The following is a 20,006-nucleotide window of genomic DNA, read 5'->3' as shown; positions in this document are numbered from 1 at the left end:
ATTTGCATGGCCATTTCGAAGTTTGGGGCTAGTGTAGACACGGCCATTGGCAGTTAAGACTGACAGCAGAGAAATTTCGACTGAAGAACATCTATAATTGTTTTGTTGATTTTTCAGAAGACATTTGACAGTATAGGTCAGAAAGTGACTTGGGTGGTGGTGGAGTCATATGGAGTGGAGAGCAGACTGATATGGTTGTTGAAGGATATCAGTGACAATGCGGAGGCAGTGGTGAGAATATGCGGAGAGTTAGGAAGTTGATTTAGAACAAGTAGAGGTACAAGACAAGGAGAACTGATATTGCTGAGCATCTTCATCACGCACCTAGAGAGAGAGATGGACAAGATCGAGGGAAGAGGTAGAAGGGATATTGGTGCACAGGATGAGACTTAAAAACTTGATGTTCGCAGATGATGTAGTTATTATCATCGAGGAAGACGAAGAGAAGCCAGCGAGAATGGTGCAGGTGCTAAATGAGGAAGGGAAGCAGTACAGATTGATAATGAACACCAATAAAATGAAAACAATGGTAGTTGGAGATAAGGAAATAGGAAGGAAGATCAGTGTCGATGGTATTGAACGAGAGACGTAGAGAAGTTCACATATCTGGGGAGCAAAGTAATGTATGATCTAGACTGTAAGAAGGAAATAGTGATTAGATAGTGAAAGCAAGAGCAAGTTTCAAGGAGATGGAGAAGATCTGGAAAAGCAAAATGATTAGCTTAGGAATGAAGCTGAGCGTCTTCAAAATGTGTGTATTCAGCAGTGCATTGAACAGATGTGAGACGTGGGTGATAACGAAAGATTCAAAAAGAAGAATGTTGGCATTTGAGAGCAGTTGTTATAGAAAGATCCTGAGAACAGGATGGATAAAGAAGGTCACTGGGGAGGAATTATATAGAAAGGTACAGCTGAAAGAGAGCTTACTGCAGAAGGTTATACAATGGAAGTTACAGCTATTCAGGCATATTTGCAGAATGAACAAGTGAAAAATCAAGACCCTGGTGTTTGGCATAATGGACAGTTCAGACAGGAGAGGCAGACCCCACAGAGAACAGGTAGATGATATAGTAGATTGGTGAGGAGCTAGTCTACAGAAACTAAGCCACTCCGCACTGGACAGGGAAAGACAGAAGGAAATAGTGAGGGAGGCATCAGACACCAACGGGTGCTGAGCCCTGGCTGCTGTTGACGATGATCCCATTTTCCTGGCACAAACAAACCCTGACCTTGCTTTAAATTGCAATCAGAGGAAGCTGTATGTCAAATTTACTGCTCTGAGCTCTTACCGTTTAGGGAGAGGTCTTGAACAGACAGACAGACAAACTCTTTCAAATATATAGCAGATAAAGCACAATCACGGCAGCCAGCGACCTCTGGCAGGTGAGAGAGGAGCTCAGGCCACCTGACTCGGGGTGCAAAAGGGCCAGTTGCCCCCAGGCCCAGCTTTTCAAAGGGGCTTAGAGCTCTAGTCACTGCTGGAGCACTGGGCCCCTTTGAAACACCACAGAGTGCTGCGTCACCACTCCATGTGCAGCTCTGAGGGGGTGTGCGGGGATCTGGCTGCCCTTAGCCCTGCCCCTTCCACCATTGGCCCTGCCCCTTCTGGGGGGAGCCGGGCCTCCTGCCACCTTGCTCCTGTGCCTGCAGTGGCTGTTGCCACCGCTGGAAGAGCCTGAGGCCAAGCCTAGAATATTTCAGTCCTCTGTGGTGTAACAAAAATGACACTGGGATCCTTCTGCTTGGACTCCTCTAATGGGCTCTGTCCCAGCAGGTCTCCAGCATCTGGGAGCAACATTTGCCCAGCACTGCACACCAGTATGCTGGCCCCATTTGCCAGGCCAGCACCAACTGCACAGCCACTCAGTCTAAGAGCCCACAGGCAGGCATCGGGGAAGCTGGGCAGCCAAAGACCTCGGCTGGAGGTGGAGGTAGGGCCAGGGGCTCTACCTTCAGAGCGGTTTGCAAATCTGACCTTTACCCAGGACAAGTCTTTGTGCTTCTTACAGAGCAGTAGGCGGCTGTATCACATCCTCCCCAGGTGCTTCAGCAAAGGTGCCAATGTCCACGGGCTCAAGGGGAGACGGATTCCCTGCCTGTGTTCTCAGCCGTGCACAGCACCAGGCTGCAGCAAGGAGAGTGGGCACGCGACAGGGAGAGCCTAGCCTATTGGCTGCCCCCACCGTTGGTACAGAGCTGTACTGCAGAGAAGGCAGAGAGGCAGCAAGTGCAGGACAGCCCTGCCTGAGCAGCCTGGAGGCCAGTAGCTGCTGTTCAGCCAGAAGTCTGACTGCAGATTATGGAGTATCACGTTAGCCAGAAACTGCCCCCAGACAAGTTCCTGCTCCAGGACAAGGGCAGCTCCTTGTCTCTGCACTGCCATCCGTGTGGAGCAGGCCACCCACAACATGTCTGTGTGTGGCAGAGGCTGTGCTCCGTCCCTGGTGTAGGCCAGCTGGTGTCCAAGCATGGCAAGTAGGTGTGTTATTTACAGGGGTCCCGGCATGGTGCTCTGCTCGCCCTCAGGCCTCCTCCGCAGTGGCGTCGATGCCGGCATACGTGAAGTTCTCGAATAAGGCCATGTTCACGTAGGCCTGGAGGGGAGAGACGGCGTCAGACCTGGGGATACCTCAGAGCCTCCTGGTCAGCACTGGTGTTCCCAGCCTGTCCTGTTACAGGCTCTGTTCTGAGTGCTGCTGGGCTGATTCCCGCCTCTAGGTGAACACAGGCAGGGCTGGCCCTTGCACTGTGCACCGAACATCGTGTGAGTGGGGCTTGGCTGCCTGCCCCTTGATCAGAGTTGGGACGTGGAGCTGCTCCTCTCTAGGCCAGGAGAGGCAGTGTTCTCTCAGAACCCCCTGCAGCCTGGGCCTGGGCTGTGGCTGTGCTCAGGCAGGTGCAGTACAGGGATTAGAGCTGGTGTTCCCAGCCAGTCCCAGGCAGGATGGGGCACTGGGCAGAGCAGGGCTGTCCCCATGGTACAAGCCTACTCCAGCTGTGAGCATCCTGCTCCAAAGCCTCCTGGAATCTAGGCGTGTGGCAGGGCTCAAGGCCCTGCTCCCTGTGGAGGGAGAAAACAGGCTGCAAAGCCCCTAGGATTTCCCAACCATCAGAGCTGCTAGATTGACATCCCCGCCAGCAGCTACCGACGTGGGGCTTGCCAGGGATAGACGATGGCTACAGCAGCTCTGTGCTCCGCTGCAGTTACTGGGTGGCACTGCCCTCTAAGGCCACCCCCTCCCAGGTGCAGCCCTGTCCCCAGACCTGAGTACCGTGCTAAGGAAGGGACAGAGCTGAAGCCAGCCCCTCTGGGGAGCCAGCAGGAGACTACCTTCCTGGCCTCCAGCATGCGGCTGAGCTGCATGGAGATCTGAGCGAAGGGCGGCCGCTCATAGGGGCGGTCTCGCCAGCACAGCTTCATCAGCTCATACCTAGGATGGAGAGCGGTAAATCAGAGCCTGTGTCAGTGCAGGCAGGGTAGAGGGTGGGGAGGAGGTGGCAGCCAGGGAGCCCAACAGGCTGCCCTGCCCTGGATCATGGGTGGGGAGGCTGCCACCTCTCTTGTCCTGAGTGCACAGGGATGGCATCATGTGACACTGCAGCCCGCCCCCCCAGGAGACTAAACAAACAAGCCAAGGCTGTGCAAAGAGGCCCTGGGTCCTGCATGCGGCCAGTGCCCCAGGGCAAAAGGCAAGGCCCAGCCTGCTCTCCTGGACACAGCAGGCCCTGGCAGCACAGAGCAGAGCAGCCAGAGCTCTCCACTTACACTTCATCATCACAGTTGCGGGGCTTCTCCATCCGATATCCCTGTGGCAATTTCTCATAGAGCTCAGCACACGTCATCCCACAGTATGGAGTTCCTCCTGGGGGCAGAGGGCAGCATGTGCTCGTGAGCACACAGAATGGCCCCCATGGGGCAGACCAGTGGCCAGTCTAGCCCAGCACTGGTGTCACGTGCTTCAGCAAGAATGCAAGAACAGGCTAAGAGATCAAGTCATCCACAGACGTCCAACCCCAGCACATGGCAGTCAGGGGTTTGGGGCCTTCCAGACCATAGGGCTGTGCATCTGAGCATCTTGGCTGACAGCCACTGAAGCACCTACCCTCCATGGCCCATTTTTCTAACTTTTTTAAACTTGTTTGTACTTCCGGCTTTTACAAAGCCCACAGATCTACCGTGCACAAAGTGAAGAAGTGTCGCCTTATTGGGTTTTGAACCCACTGCCTAGTAATTCCATCAGGTGACCCCCAGTTCTCGCGTTACAGGAAGGAGTAAATAGCACTTCCTTAGTCATGTTCTCTGCATCAGTCCTGATTCTATTGACCTCTCTCATGTCACTCCCTCCAGTGTCTCTTTTCCAAAGTGAACAGAATAAGCCTGTTAAATCTCACCTCTTGTGGCAGCCATTCAAAATCCTGGCCACCTTCGCTGCCTTTCTCTGCACTTTTTCTAATTCTAACACATCTTTTTGGGGAAGAGGCAACCCTCTGTCCTTCTCCCAGTAGTTCCTAGCATGGTTACTGCCACTGCACAGAGATGAGATGTTTGCAGAGAACATCTCAATGACTCCACCATCTCTTTCTTGAATGAGTGGGAACAGCTAATTTAGACCCCATCATTTTGTTTATATAGTGGGAATTATGGTTTCCCACACGCATTGCTTTGCATTTATCTATATTAAATGTTATCTCCCATTTTGTTCTCTACTCACCCAGTTTTTCTTCACAGTCTGCTTTGGACATAACTATCTTGAGTAGTTTTGTATCACCTGCAAACTTTGCAACCTCACTCTCTAGTTCTTTTTCTGTATCATTTATGAATAATAACAGAGAGGAAGCTGTGCTAGTCTATACACTATCCAAACAAAAAGCAGTCAAGTAGCACTTTAAAGACTAGCAAAATAGTTTATTAGGTGAGCTTTCGTGGGACAGACCCACTTCAAATATTGAGTCTGTTCTGGTCTGGCTATGGTCTGAAGAAGTGGGTCTGTCCCACGAAAGCTCACCTAATAAACTATTTTGCTAGTCTTTAAAGTGCTACTTGACTGCTTTTTGTTTTGATTTATAATAAGTTGAACAGCACCGGTCCCAGTACAGCACCTTGGGAACCCTCACTATTTACCTCTCTCAGCTGTGACCATTTATCCCTACCCTTGTTTCCTATCTTCTAACCAGTTACGGATCCCAGAGATCCCAGAACTGCTCACTTTGCTTAAGAGCCTTGGTGAGGGGCTTTGACAGAGGCTTTCAGAAATTCGAAATCCACTATATCGATTGAACCACCCTTCTCCACATATTTACCAACCCCCTGAAATCATTCTAATAGATTCGTGGGGCATGCTTTCTTCAGGCCCCACCCCCACCTCATCCCACCTGTGCCCCACCCCACCCATGCCTCCCCCTTCCTCCCCCCACCTCACCTCTTCCCCCAAAACCCCTCCACCCAGTGAGGCAGCCCAGAGAACCAGTGGGGACCTTGCGTCGGCAGCCGGAGCTGGTCCCCTCCGCACTCACCAGTGGCATCAGGAAGCGGAGCAACTTGGCTCCACCCCACTCTTTTCCCCCAGCTGTGTGCCTGACTGTGCGGAAGTCTCCTGGCCTCTCTGGCACAGGCCCTCCAAGGGATGTAGTCACTGACTCTACTGAATGCCCTGGGCACTGGGGACCCTCCCTGTGTACAATGGACTTAGTCTGCCCCAGACAGCGTGGCACTTCCACACTATGGGTGGAGAGTCACTGATGGACCAAGAAGCCCTGGTCTACATTCACCACTCAGGTTACCCTGGCTGCATTGCTCAGGGCTGTGAATGAGTCACACACTGAGGGACGTCTGAGACAGCCGTACACCCACAAAGTCGATGGGGAGGGAGTGTAGCTACTAAAGCAGGGCAAGCGCTTGTGTGGCTATTGTAGGTGCCTCCGGGGCAGTGCTGGAGCTGGGCTGCTGTGCCACAGCCCAGAGGAGGCAGCTCGGGGGGATGCTGTGCCAGCTCCTTGGCATGCAAGTAACTCCTTTTCCCAGTGGCTGACTGGCTCTGAAGGTCCCCTGGGCTGGCACTGCAGCACCACCACACCCCTGCGGTACAGCAGTCAGAAAACGAGGCTTTCCCACGGTCCTTGTGGCCTGACTCAGACGGCATTTCTGTCATTAGTCCCCTGTCAAAGCAATGTGGGGGAGCGAGGGACAAAGCTAGCTGCGCACACCTGGGCCATGCCTATAGGACCCACAGATGGACCAGGCCAGTACTTACCTAGGCTGACAATCTCCCACAGCAGGACCCCAAAGGACCACCTGAAAGAGAGACAGCTCTTAGTTCTCCAGCAATGCCTCTCTCCTGGCCCCTCGCCCTGCTCTGGTGATATGGCAGCACATCTTCCGTGGCTGGAGTCTGGGACGAGAATGGGAGGGATGGGCTGCACCAGGGTGGGGACCAGGAAGATGGAGGCACTGGAAAAGGGGACAAGCTCTTTAGAGCTAAGCCTGGCCGTGTCTACACTAGCCCCAAACTTCGAAATGAGCTTATCCATGGGAATAAGGGGACTTCGAAGTAGGCGGGGTCCTTTCAAAAAGGAGCCCCGTTGGGACAAGCCGCGCGGCGGCGAGGCGCGTCAATTTCGAAGTGCCGTGTCCGCCCGCATGCTAATGAAGTGCTGAATATGCATTTCAGCGCTTCATTAGTAAACTTCGAAATGGCCATTTGCGTGGCCATTTTGAAGTTTGGGGCTAGTGTAGACGTAGCCTCTGTGTCCTGCTGCTGCTGAGCAAGACCAGCGTACTGAGCCTCACTGTAAGAAACAAGAGTCCCTGGTTCCCAGCACGGGGAGCCTGGGTCTAGTGGGGAGATGAGCTAGAGGCTGGAATAAGGCTCAGGGAAGATGAAGAAGCAGTAGCCCCTCCAGTGTCAGCAGGAAGGGGTTGGCTGATCTTCATATCAGGGCAGGAGCCCTTCCTGTGTTGGCAGAGGGCTAACCCCATAGACTTGGCTGAGCCACAGACCAGAGGCAGGACTTACACATCGCTCTTGGTGGTGTACACACTGTAGTTCAGGGACTCAATGGCCATCCAGCGAACTGGCAGGCGGCCCTAGGGAAAAAGACCCACAATAACAAGCAGGGAAGTGGGGAAAGGTTCCGCCACTAAGGTCAGGGGACAGTATGGCAGGAAACAGCCACTCTCAATCCAACTGGCGGGAGATTCAGACTAGGGTACACAAGCTCCCCGACTGAGTGCAGTGACCAGGGGTAGAGAGCAGCCTCCACTAGCCAGCTGGGGGAAAGCTGGGGCAGGTAAGGGCTGCCCCCCAGCCAGCAGTCCAGGTAGCAGGAACCATGGCCTTGCTGCACGGGGTGGGAGGATCTTGTGCTTGCACAGCAAGGTTCCTAGAGCTGCTGAGTTGGGGCCCAGGGTGCAGCAGGACTCCTCCCTCTGGACTCACCATGGTCTTCTTCACGTAGACTTCCTCCCCTCGGGAGAGGCCAAAGTCAGCAATCTTGGCAGCCAGGCTCTCACCCACCAGAATGTTCCTGGCTGCCAGGTCCCTGTGAATGAACTGAGATGGCCACGTTGAGTGAGGATGGGCCCTGTGTGGCCCCTCTGGAGACAAGCTGGCAGGCCCCACCTCTGCCCCAGCCTCCTTTTACTTCCAGGCCTGGGACATGGGGAGCAGCTTTAGTGACGGGCAGAGCGGCAGCATTCACTCTCTGGCATGTCATGGCTGGGAACAGGCAGGGGCCAGGCAGATCAAGCCTTAATGTTTTGTGGATGCTTGAGGACAGCACTTCATGTCCAGCCCTTATTCTGGGGCTTGTCAAGGCCCCAGCTACTGCTCCCGAGGAAGATGATGGCTGCAGTACATCTTGATTGGCTCTCCTGGATCCTAAGGACCCGCCCTGTACCAGCTGGCTAGGCAGAAAGCAGGCAGTCAAGCTGCAGGTTGGCTGAGGGAGCCTGGCCAGGAGGCAGCAGAAAGCAGCCTGGACTCAAGGCCCTGGAAGACAAAGGGCTGAACCTAGGACAGGCTGGGCTGGGCTGTGGGGCAGTCCTAGAAAGAGGAGACCAGGGGCCTTTGCCCCCAGGAGTGGGAGTCACCAGGTGGCTACTGTGGGAGGATGTTTTAGCAGGGCTCAGGGTGCCCAGTCCCACTCTGGCCCCTGCATTCTGGGGCAGGTCAACTGGTCACCCCAGAGACGTGTGCCCAGAAGGCTGCCTGGCCACTCACAGAGCAGCAGAGCTACTCTCTGAGACGGGAGCAGACAATGCCAAGGCACCAGCTACCCCATTACTGCGCCCCACATACAGGACACTTCCCAGCCAATCAGAATGCAGATGGGTGGGAGACGTCCATACCCATTGGCTAATTTGCCTCAGCTCCACACCCTTGTCAGTGGCAAGTGGCCCGCTGGGCGTGGTAGTAGGCTGGGCTCCCATGGTGCTGGTGGCCAGGGTCACAGTGCGACAGCCACAGCTGGTGTGCCCCAGGGACAGCCTGGACGCAGGCACGTCGTCTCCCATTTCTGATACCAGGCTCAGGCACTGCCTGTGGTTGTGCACATGCTGGCCATGGCAGTGTGCAGAGCAGGCAGGGCCGGGAGGGCCGTACCTGCTTCTCGCTCAGATACTGCATTCCCTTGGCCACGTCCGACGCAAACTGGAGGAGCTGCTGGGAGGTGAGAGTAGAGGCTGTCCCGTGCTCCTTTGCAAAAGCTGGGTCAGTCTCCAGGACACGGCTTTTCCGGAGGAAGTCCAACAGGTTTCCATAGGGTGCGTACTCAATGGCGATGTACAGGTAACCTGAGAGATGGAGACAGGCTGTCAGCCTCCTGCTGGACGTAGTGGGGGCAGGACCCCCCCAGAGCAGAGAAGGGGCAGCAGAGCGGGCATGGGAAGAAGGCCAGGGATCCCCAAGAAAAGGAAAAGGAAAAGGGAAAAGGGAAAAGGGACTGGCTCAGCCCGCCAACAGCAGCAGATCGGAGGGTAACTCCCACCTTTGTTTTCACAGGCCCCCAGCAGGTTGATGATATTGGGGTGGTGCCCCAGTTTGCACAGCACCTCCAGCTCCCCTGCAAAGTCCCGGTGATCATTCTCCGATGCAAACTCTGAAACGAAGCAGAGTAGCTGCTGCGGTCATGAGCCCAGGACACTGGCCTCCAGCCACCTACTCCCCAGTTCCAGCCCCAGGGCTGAGACGCCAGTCCCCTGCCACTCCCTCCCCAGTTCCAGCCCCAGGGCCAAGACGCCGATCCCCTGCCGCTCCCTCCCCAGTTCCAGCCCCAGGGCCAAGATGACGGTCCCCTGCCGCTCCCTCCCCAGTTCCAGCCCCAGGGCCAAGACGCCGATCCCCTGCCGCTCCCTCCCCAGTTCCAGCCCCAGGGCCGAGATGCCGGTCCCCTGCCACCACCTCCCCAGTTCCAGCCCCAGGGCCGAGATGACGGTCCCCTGCCACTCCCTCCCCAGTTCCAGCCCCAGGGCCGAGACGCCAGTCTCCTGCCACTCCCTCCCCAGTTCCAGCCCCAGGGCCGAGACGCCAGTCTCCTGCCACCACCTCCCCAGTTCCAGCCCCAGGGCCGAGACGCCAGTCCCCTGCCACCCCCTCCCCACTCCAGCCCCAGGGCCGAGACGCCAGTCCCCTGCCACCCCCTCCCAAGTTCCAGCCCCAGGGCTGAGACGCCGGTCTCCTGCCACTCCCTCCCCAGTTCCAGCCCCAGGGCCGAGACGCCAGTCCCCTGCCACCACCTCCCCAGTTCCAGCCCCAGGGCCGAGACGCCAGTCCCCTGCCACCCCCTCCCCACTTCCAGCCCCAGGGCCGAGATGACGGTCCCCTGCCACCCCATCCCCAGTTCCAGCCCCAGGGCCGAGATGACGGTCCCCTGCCGCTCCCTCCCCAGTTCCAGCCCCAGGGCTGAGACGCTGGTCCCCGGCCACCTCCTCCCCAGTTCCAGCCCCAGGGCCGAGATGACGGTCCCCTGCGACTCCCTCCCCAGTTCCAGCCCCAGGGCCGAGACGCCGGTCCCCTGCCACCCCCTCCCCAGTTCCAGCCCCAGGGCCGAGACGCCAGTCCCCTGCCACCACCTCCCCAGTTCCAGCCCCAGGGCCGAGACGCCAGTCCCCTGCCACCACCTCCCCAGTTCCAGCCCCAGGGCCGAGACGCCAGTCCCCTGCCACCTCCTCCCCAGTTCCAGCCCCAGGGCTGAGACGCTGGTCCCCGGCCACCTCCTCCCCAGTTCCAGCCCCAGGGCCGAGATGACGGTCCCCTGCGACTCCCTCCCCAGTTCCAGCCCCAGGGCCGAGATGACGGTCCCCTGCCACCCCCTCCCCAGTTCCAGCCCCAGGGCCGAGACGCCAGTCCCCTGCCACCACCTCCCCAGTTCCAGCCCCAGGGCCGAGACGCCAGTCCCCTGCCACCCCCTCCCCACTCCAGCCCCAGGGCCGAGACGCCGGTCCCCTGCCACCCCCTCCCCAGTTCCAGCCCCAGGGCCGAGACGCCGGTCCCCTGCCACCCCCTCCCCACTCCAGCCCCACGGCCGAGACGCCGGTCCCCTGCCACCCCCTCCCAAGTTCCAGCCCCAGGGCCGAGATGACGGTCCCCTGCCACCCCCTCCCAAGTTCCAGCCCCAGGGCCGAGACGCCGGTCCCCTGCCACCCCCTCCCCACTCCAGCCCCACGGCCGAGACGCCGGTCCCCTGCCACCCCCTCCCAAGTTCCAGCCCCAGGGCCGAGATGACGGTCCCCTGCCACCCCCTCCCCAGTTCCAGCCCCAGGGCCGAGATGACGGTCCCCTGCCACCCCATCCCCAGTTCCAGCCCCAGGGCCGAGATGACGGTCCCCTGCCGCTCCCTCCCCAGTTCCAGCCCCAGGGCTGAGACGCTGGTCCCCGGCCACCTCCTCCCCAGTTCCAGCCCCAGGGCTGAGACGCTGGTCCCCGGCCACCTCCTCCCCAGTTCCAGCCCCAGGGCCGAGATGACGGTCCCCTGCGACTCCCTCCCCAGTTCCAGCCCCAGGGCCGAGACGCCGGTCTCCTGCCACCACCTCCCCAGTTCCAGCCCCAGGGCCGAGACGCCAGTCCCCTGCCACCACCTCCCCAGTTCCAGCCCCAGGGCCGAGACGCCAGTCCCCTGCCACCTCCTCCCCAGTTCCAGCCCCAGGGCTGAGACGCTGGTCCCCGGCCACCTCCTCCCCAGTTCCAGCCCCAGGGCCGAGATGACGGTCCCCTGCGACTCCCTCCCCAGTTCCAGCCCCAGGGCCGAGATGACGGTCCCCTGCCACCCCCTCCCCAGTTCCAGCCCCAGGGCCGAGACGCCAGTCCCCTGCCACCACCTCCCCAGTTCCAGCCCCAGGGCCGAGACGCCAGTCCCCTGCCACCCCCTCCCCACTCCAGCCCCAGGGCCGAGACGCCGGTCCCCTGCCACCCCCTCCCAAGTTCCAGCCCCAGGGCCGAGACGCCGGTCCCCTGCCACCCCCTCCCCACTCCAGCCCCACGGCCGAGACGCCGGTCCCCTGCCACCCCCTCCCAAGTTCCAGCCCCAGGGCCGAGATGACGGTCCCCTGCCACCCCCTCCCCAGTTCCAGCCCCAGGGCCGAGATGACGGTCCCCTGCCACCCCATCCCCAGTTCCAGCCCCAGGGCCGAGATGACGGTCCCCTGCCGCTCCCTCCCCAGTTCCAGCCCCAGGGCTGAGACGCTGGTCCCCGGCCACCTCCTCCCCAGTTCCAGCCCCAGGGCTGAGACGCTGGTCCCCGGCCACCTCCTCCCCAGTTCCAGCCCCAGGGCCGAGATGACGGTCCCCTGCGACTCCCTCCCCAGTTCCAGCCCCAGGGCCGAGACGCCGATCCCCTGCCACCACCTCCCCAGTTCCAGCCCCAGGGCCGAGACGCCAGTCCCCTGCCACCACCTCCCCAGTTCCAGCCCCAGGGCCGAGACGCCAGTCTCCTGCCACCACCTCCCCAGTTCCAGCCCCAGGGCCGAGACGCCAGTCCCCTGCCACCCACTCCCCACTCCAGCCCCAGGGCCGAGACGCCAGTCCCCTGCCACCCCCTCCCCAGTTCCAGCCCCAGGGCCGAGATGACGGTCTCCTGCCACCACCTCCCCACTCCAGCCCCACGGCCGAGACGCCGGTCCCCTGCCACCCCCTCCCAAGTTCCAGCCCCAGGGCCGAGATGACGGTCCCCTGCCACCCCCTCCCCAGTTCCAGCCCCAGGGCCGAGACGCCAGTCCCCTGCCACCCCCTCCCCAGTTCCAGCCCCAGGGCCGAGACGCCAGTCCCCTGCCACCTCCTCCCCAGTTCCAGCCCCAGGGCTGAGACGCTGGTCCCCGGCCACCTCCTCCCCAGTTCCAGCCCCAGGGCCGAGATGACGGTCCCCTGCGACTCCCTCCCCAGTTCCAGCCCCAGGGCCGAGATGACGGTCCCCTGCCACCCCCTCCCCAGTTCCAGCCCCAGGGCCGAGACGCCAGTCCCCTGCCACCACCTCCCCAGTTCCAGCCCCAGGGCCGAGACGCCAGTCCCCTGCCACCCCCTCCCCACTCCAGCCCCAGGGCCGAGACGCCGGTCCCCTGCCACCCCCTCCCAAGTTCCAGCCCCAGGGCCGAGACGCCGGTCCCCTGCCACCCCCTCCCCACTCCAGCCCCACGGCCGAGACGCCGGTCCCCTGCCACCCCCTCCCAAGTTCCAGCCCCAGGGCCGAGATGACGGTCCCCTGCCACCCCCTCCCCAGTTCCAGCCCCAGGGCCGAGATGACGGTCCCCTGCCACCCCATCCCCAGTTCCAGCCCCAGGGCCGAGATGACGGTCCCCTGCCGCTCCCTCCCCAGTTCCAGCCCCAGGGCTGAGACGCTGGTCCCCGGCCACCTCCTCCCCAGTTCCAGCCCCAGGGCTGAGACGCTGGTCCCCGGCCACCTCCTCCCCAGTTCCAGCCCCAGGGCCGAGATGACGGTCCCCTGCGACTCCCTCCCCAGTTCCAGCCCCAGGGCCGAGACGCCGGTCTCCTGCCACCACCTCCCCAGTTCCAGCCCCAGGGCCGAGACGCCAGTCCCCTGCCACCACCTCCCCAGTTCCAGCCCCAGGGCCGAGATGACGGTCCCCTGCGACTCCCTCCCCAGTTCCAGCCCCAGGGCCGAGACGCCGGTCTCCTGCCACCACCTCCCCAGTTCCAGCCCCAGGGCTGAGACGCTGGTCCCCGGCCACCTCCTCCCCAGTTCCAGCCCCAGGGCCGAGATGACGGTCCCCTGCGACTCCCTCCCCAGTTCCAGCCCCAGGGCCGAGACGCCAGTCCCCTGCCACCACCTCCCCAGTTCCAGCCCCAGGGCCGAGACGCCAGTCCCCTGCCACCTCCTCCCCAGTTCCAGCCCCAGGGCTGAGACGCTGGTCCCCGGCCACCTCCTCCCCAGTTCCAGCCCCAGGGCCGAGATGACGGTCCCCTGCGACTCCCTCCCCAGTTCCAGCCCCAGGGCCGAGATGACGGTCCCCTGCCACCCCCTCCCCAGTTCCAGCCCCAGGGCCGAGACGCCAGTCCCCTGCCACCCCCTCCCCAGTTCCAGCCCCAGGGCCGAGACGCCGGTCCCCTGCCACCCCCTCCCAAGTTCCAGCCCCAGGGCTGAGACGCCGGTCTCCTGCCACCACCTCCCCAGTTCCAGCCCCAGGGCCGAGATGACGGTCCCCTGCCACCCCCTCCCCACTCCAGCCCCACGGCCGAGACGCCGGTCTCCTGCCACCACCTCCCCAGTTCCAGCCCCAGGGCCGAGATGACGGTCCCCTGCCACCCCCTCCCCAGTTCCAGCCCCAGGGCCGAGATGACGGTCCCCTGCCACCCCCTCCCCAGTTCCAGCCCCAGGGCCGAGACACCAGTCTCCTGCCACCACCTCCCCAGTTCCAGCCCCAGGGCTGAGACGCTGGTCCCCGGCCACCCCCTCCCCAGTTCCAGCCCCAGGGCCGAGACTCCAGTCTCCTGCCACCACCTCCCCAGTTCCAGCCCCAGGGCTGACACGCCGGTCCCCTGCCACCCCCTCCCCAGTTCCAGCCCCAGGGCCAAGACGCCGGTCCCCCGCCGCTCCCTCCCCAGTTCCAGCCCCAGGGCCAAGACGCCGGTCCCCCGCCGCTCCCTCCCCAGTTCCAGCCCCAGGGCCAAGACGCCAGTCCCCTGCCACCACCTCCCCAGTTCCAGCCCCAGGGCCAAGACGTCAGTCCCCTGCCACCCCCTCTCCAGTTCCAGCCCCAGGGCCAAGATGCTGGTCCCCTGCCACTCCCTCCCCAGTTCCAGCCCCAGGGCCAAGACGCCGATCCCCTGCCGCTCCCTCCCCAGTTCCAGCCCCAGGGCCAAGATGCCGGTCCCCTGCCACCACCTCCCCAGTTCCAGCCCCAGGGCCGAGACGCTGGTCCCCTGCTACCACCTTCCCAGTTCCAGCTCCAGGGCCGAGATGACGGTCCCCTGCCACTCCCTCCCCAGTTCCAGCCCCAGGGCCGAGACTCCAGTCTCCTGCCGCCACCTCCCCAGTTCCAGCCCCGGGGCCGAGACGCCAGTCTCCTGCCACCCCCTCCCCAGTTCCAGCCCCAGGGCCGAGACGCCGATCCCCTGCCACCCCCTCCCCAGTTCCAGCCCCAGGGCCGAGATGCTGGTCCCCTGCCGCCCCCTCCCCAGTTCCAGCCCCAGGGCTGAGATGCTGGTCCCCTGCCGCCCCCTCCCCAGTTCCAGCCCCAGGGCCGAGACGCCAGTCCCCTGCCACCACCTCCCCAGTTCCAGCCCCAGGGCCGAGACGCCAGTCCCCTGCCGCCCCCTCCCCAGTTCCAGCCCCAGGGCCGAGACGCCGGTCTCCTGCCACTCCCTCCCCTGTCCCATTTCCTCTTTTTCCCTCAGCCCAGAGGTATTTCCTCCACCCCTTGTTCAGGTGAGACTCCTACAACTGGTGACTGGCCCCATCCCCACACAAACCAGCAGTCCAGACACCCAGATACCAGCACCTGCCCCTCCCTACCTCCCTGCATGAACCTCCAGCTCTACCCCTCCCCGAGCACCCTCCGGGTGGGTAGAAATCTTTAACACTGCCCCCGGGGTGCAGACTTCCAGCAACCCCACGAACCAAGGCACCCTCCTGGGCACGGCTAGCCTCCAGCCTGCCTCTTCCTGTGGTGCAAATCTCCCTCACCTTCCCACCCTGAGCCCCTCCTGGGCCAGCTCTGCCCCTCCAGCTCTGCGAGCTCTTCCCATTCAGGTCATGTCTGGGGACACAGACTGGGCACTTCACGGATTTGGACTCAGGCCCCAGATGTGGGGCCTTCAGCAGCCCTTTGCGCTCTCTGATGGCTCAGGATCTCAGCTGCTGGGGCTGAGCCTGTCCCAGTGCCTGGGCCCAGCTCAGGGGGCAGGGCTCCCTGCCAGGTGGTACGTTCTTTGTAGCCCCCTTGCCATTCATCCTTCCCATGCCCCAAGCAGGCACAAGCTTGCTCACCTTTTAGCATCTTGATGGCTGCATTCATCTTCAGGCCGTCCTTTTTGATCATTGCCCTGATGACCTGCCCAAAGTTCCCCTCCCCAATCATATCCTCAAAGGTGATGTCCTCCCACTCCAGGATGGGGTAGCTGAGGGGCTCAGGCTGGGGCTTTGGCCGCCGGGTCAGGGTCAGGGTTCCTGAGCTGAACTGCAGGATGGTCTCTTCCCCCTGACAAACAAGCAAGGGAAAGGTAAAGGGTTCTGCCCCATCGAACGCAGCCCGGCTGCCTGAGCTGGGCAGGGTGTGTGCGCTCGCTCAGCATTCTCCACCTTGCCCATGGTGCACCTGGTTAGAGGGTCTGGGGCATGACCCACATCAGCCTGGGACACGGGCAGGGAGCTTGGCAAAGCACGGGCGCTGCTACTCACCGACCCAGACTGGTAGGTGAAGGTGCGGCGCCGGTGAAAGAAGTTCTTCTTGATAAGGAAAAGTGCCAGGAGGGCTAAAAGGATGGTGAAGCAGGTTGCGGACACAGAACAGATGATGGCCAGGAGCAGCTGATGGTCTATTCCTGAGGGCTGCACACCCTGGCTGTCCAGTCTGGGCACCTCGCTCAAGGCACCTGCAGGGACAGAGGACTCACGGCTGTGCCCAGCTCCAGGTTTCAGATGGCCTACCTCCAGCCTGATGCAGGCCTTTGAACTACCCTGTGCAGTAAGCAGACCCCTCCCCTCCTTGGCTTAGTGTGACACTGCAGCCCAAGGGCACATGCCAGGCAGCTCAGCTGTGCAACCGAACCTGGAGTTTCAGGGCTCTTCAGTTCTCCTGTCCCAGGCTTGCACTGAACACCTGGAGCCTGACAGCTCCTTCCCAGCCCTGAAGGCTGCTGCTTACCCACAGTCCCACATACAGTAATTGTAAGAATGTGGCACATTCAGCATAGTACACTAAGAAATATGTCCTGGAAAGAGGGATTCCTCCCCTTCTGTCTCTGCCCTTCCCACCTGCATGCCATTTCCTCCCTTCCTCTCCCTGCCTCGCTCTTTTTCATTGTCAGTTCTTCTCTTGTGCCCATTTGTGCTTGGCCCCGTCAAACACAGCACTCGCCATGTCATGCCACAGACAGGAGCTCAGCTTTCTCCGCACAACACATCAGTGCTGCTGGGAGCAGCTCTCCTGTGGGCTGGCAGCTGAGCCACTCAGTGGGTCACAGCCACTGGAGAGGTGGTTACCGGGGACACCTGAAGACAGGAACCAGTCAGTGCAGGGCTGGACTCAGGATCAGGACTCCCAAGGGACCTCCCAAGGGGCCTCTGTTTGTGCGTTGAAGCTGGTCTGCAAACACAGTGCACTCTTGGAGCCAGCACAGCTCGGGGGCAGGGGGTGGGGAATGCAGAGCACAGGCCGACAGAGTGCCCGGGGTGGAGAAGACCACCTGCCTCATGCTGCTTGCTTCCTCCTGGGTTCCCCTGGCGATAGCGCACTTACCATCGACCAGAGTCTCTGCCTTCACAGGCTCACTCCACTCCCCAGGCACATGGGAGTTGGCTCGGACCCGGAACTGGTACCATGTGCTAGCGTTGAGTCCCCAGATGATCTTTGTGGTCTCCCCTCCACTGTCCGTGTCAACCCACTGAGGCTCGTGGGCACCACCCAGCTGCTGCAGCTCCACAATGTACTTACTGATGCCCCCGTTGGAATACTCGGGGGCCTGCCAGGTGAGCTGGACAGCAGTGTCCCTGAGGCGCTCGGCCTGGAGAGATCTCGGGGCAGAAGGCCCTGGGACGAGGAGAGGAGGGAAATCAGCACCACATTACTGGGCCTGGCTGCACCCAGCCTCAGCCACAGGCAAAGGAGTCTCCCTGGGATACACCTGGCCTCAGTCACGGCCAAAGGAGACTCTCTGGGCTGCACGCCAAGGTCACGGGCAAAGGCGACCCCCTGGGCTGCATCCGGCCACAGCCACAGGCAAAGGCGACCCCCCGGGCTGCATCTGGCCACAGCCACAGGCAAAGGAGACTCCCCAGGCTGCACCCGACCACAGCCACAGGCAAAGGAGACTCCCCAGGCTGCACCCGACCACGGCCACAGGCAAAGGATACCCCCCTGGGCTGCATCCGGCCACGGCCACAGGCAAAGGCGATCCCCCTGGGCTGCATCCGGCCACAGCCACAGGCAAAGGAGACTCCCCAGGCTGCACCCGGCCACAGCCACAGGCAAAGGAGACTCCCCAGGCTGCACCCGGCCACGGCCACAGGCAAAGGCGACCCCCCCGGGCTGCATCCGGCCACGGCCACAGGCAAAGGCAACCCCCCTGGGCTGCATCCGGCCACAGCCACAGGCAAAGGCGACCCCCCTGGGCTGCATCCGGCCATGGCCACAGGCAAAGGCGACCCCCCCCGGGCTGCATCCGGCCACGGCCACAGGCAAAGGTGACCCCCCTGGGCTGCATCCGGCCACGGCCACAGGCAAAGGCGACCCCCCTGGGCTGCATCCGGCCACAGCCACAGGCAAAGGCAACTCCCCAGGCTGCACCCGACCACGGCCACAGGCAAAGGCGACTCCCCAGGCTGCACCCGGCCACGGCCACAGGCAAAGGCGACTCTCTGGGATACACCTGGCATCAGCCATAGCAAAGGGGACTCCCTGGGCTGTACCCAACCACAGGCAAAGGAGACTCTGGGCTGCACCCGACCATGGCAACTGGCAAAGGAAACTCTCTGGGCTGCACCTGCCCTCAGCCATGGGCAAAGGAGACTTCTGGGGCTCCATCTGGCCATGGCCAAAGGCAAAGGAGACTCCCCTGACTGCGCCCATCCTCAGCCAGAATCATACACCCCTAGAACTGGAAGGCACCTCGAGAGGTCACTGAGTCCAGTTTTCTGCCCTCATGGCAGGACGAAGCACAGTCTAGACCATCTCTGACAGGTGTCTGTCTAACTTGCTCTTAAATCTCTCCAGTGATGGAGATTCCACAACCTCCCTAGACAATTTATTCCAGTGTTTAACCAGCCTGTTACAGTTGGGAAGTTTTTCCTGATGTCCAGCCTAAACCTCCCTTGCTGCAGTTTAAGCCCATTGATCCTTGTCCTATCCTCAGGGGCCAAGGAGAACAATTTTTCTCCCTCCTCCTTGTAACCCTCTTTGAGGTATCTGAAAACCACTATCATGTCCTCTCCAAGTCCTCTCATTTCTAAACTAAACAAGCCCAGTTCATTCAGTCGTCCCCCATAGCTCATGTTCTCTGGACCTTTAATCATTCCTGTTGCTCTAACCATAGACCTATTCAATGACACAAGGCAAAGGAACTGCAGGGCACTGGGCTTGATGCAGGAATCACCGGGCTTAATGCCATGGCCCACACTCTCTATTATTTCTTCGAGCCATAGGGTTAGACAGGGCGGTAAGAATTAGCCCTAGTCTGACCCCTGCCCAGATGCAGCTTTGTACGAGCCTAGTAACTTGGGATGGAAGCCCTGATGTTCTGGTGCTGCACACACAGGCTGTGTCTACACGTGCACGCTACTTCGAAGTAGCGGCACCAACTTCGAAATAGCGCCCGTCACGGCTACACGTGTTGGGCGCTCTTTCAAAGTTGAAATCAACGTTAGGTGGCAAGACGTCAAAGTCGCTAACCCCATGAGGGGATGGGAATAGTGCCCTACTTCGAAGTTGAACATTGAAGTAGGGCATGTGTAGATGATCTGCGTCCCGCACCATCAAAATAGCGGGGTCCACCATGGCGGCCATCAGCTGAGGGGTTGAGCGACGCTCTCTCTCCAGCCCCTGCGGGGCTCTATGGTCATCGTGTGCAGCAGCCCTTAGCCCAGGGCTTCTGGCTGCTGCTGCTGCAGCTGGGGATCCATGCTGCATGCACAGGGTCTGCAACCAGTTGTCGGCTCTGTGGATCTTGTGTTGTTTAGTGCAACTGTGTCTGGGAGGGGCCCTTTAAGGGAGCAGCTTGCTGTTGAGTCTGCCCTGTGACCCTGTCTGCAGCTGTTCCTGGCACCCTTATTTCGATGTGTGCTGCTTTGGCGTGTAGACGTTCCCTCACAGCGCCTATTTCGATGTGGTGCTGCCCAACGTCGAAGTTGAACGTCGACGTTGCCAGCCCTGGAGGACGTGTAGACGTTATTCATTGAAATAGCCTATTACGATGTAGCGTTCACGTGTAGACGTAGCCACAGAGAGCAGGCAGTAGCCATGGGACAGCAAATTATGCAGCAGGATGCTACTCTGGAGCAAACAACATTGGGACAAAGAAAAGGAGGACATGTTTCTTTTCGAGGGAGGCAGGGAGAGACATGGAGCCGAACGGAAAGAGGTGCTGGATAATATTTTATGCCCAGTAACAACTGGCACTTGAGGTAGAAACTAAGAGCTGTTCTGCACTCAGAATTTGCATTGGGGTGGGGGATAGCTCAGTGGTTTGAGCATTGGCCTGCTAAACCCAGGGTTGTGAGCCCAACCCTTAAGGAGGCCATTTAGGGATTGGGGTAAATAGATGTCGGGGATGGTGCTTGGTCGTGCTGAGAGGGCAGAGGACTGGACTAAATGACCTCCCGAGGTCCCTTCCAGTTCCAGGAGA

The 20,006-nt window shown here is 60.8% G+C and overlaps 1 protein-coding gene across 2 annotated transcripts in view; it reads right to left on the bottom strand.

Moving 5' to 3' along the window:
- Positions 1 to 3: 3 nt before the first annotated feature.
- Positions 4 to 20,006, bottom strand: part of TIE1 (tyrosine kinase with immunoglobulin like and EGF like domains 1) — a 56,762-nt gene continuing 36,759 nt past the window's right edge. Inside the window, exons 13-23 of one of the 2 annotated variants that reach the window (XM_075002579.1) lie at positions 16,907 to 17,197; positions 15,847 to 16,040; positions 15,436 to 15,646; positions 8,986 to 9,096; positions 8,601 to 8,791; positions 7,437 to 7,550; positions 7,014 to 7,084; positions 6,252 to 6,292; positions 3,767 to 3,863; positions 3,332 to 3,431; positions 4 to 2,594 (exon numbers count right to left, since the gene is read on the bottom strand). In XM_075002579.1, coding sequence (XP_074858680.1) covers positions 2,523 to 2,594; positions 3,332 to 3,431; positions 3,767 to 3,863; positions 6,252 to 6,292; positions 7,014 to 7,084; positions 7,437 to 7,550; positions 8,601 to 8,791; positions 8,986 to 9,096; positions 15,436 to 15,646; positions 15,847 to 16,040; positions 16,907 to 17,197 — 1,493 coding nt within the window. In that variant the 3' untranslated portion in view covers positions 4 to 2,522. The remainder of the gene's footprint in view (positions 2,595 to 3,331; positions 3,432 to 3,766; positions 3,864 to 6,251; positions 6,293 to 7,013; positions 7,085 to 7,436; positions 7,551 to 8,600; positions 8,792 to 8,985; positions 9,097 to 15,435; positions 15,647 to 15,846; positions 16,041 to 16,906; positions 17,198 to 20,006) is intronic. The other variant, XM_075002580.1, reaches the window with a different exon arrangement.

This window comes from Carettochelys insculpta, chromosome 9, assembly GCF_033958435.1.
Source record: "Carettochelys insculpta isolate YL-2023 chromosome 9, ASM3395843v1, whole genome shotgun sequence".
Classification (NCBI taxonomy): Eukaryota; Metazoa; Chordata; order Testudines; family Carettochelyidae; genus Carettochelys; species Carettochelys insculpta.
This window is presented reverse-complemented; position numbering and strand designations above follow the sequence as displayed.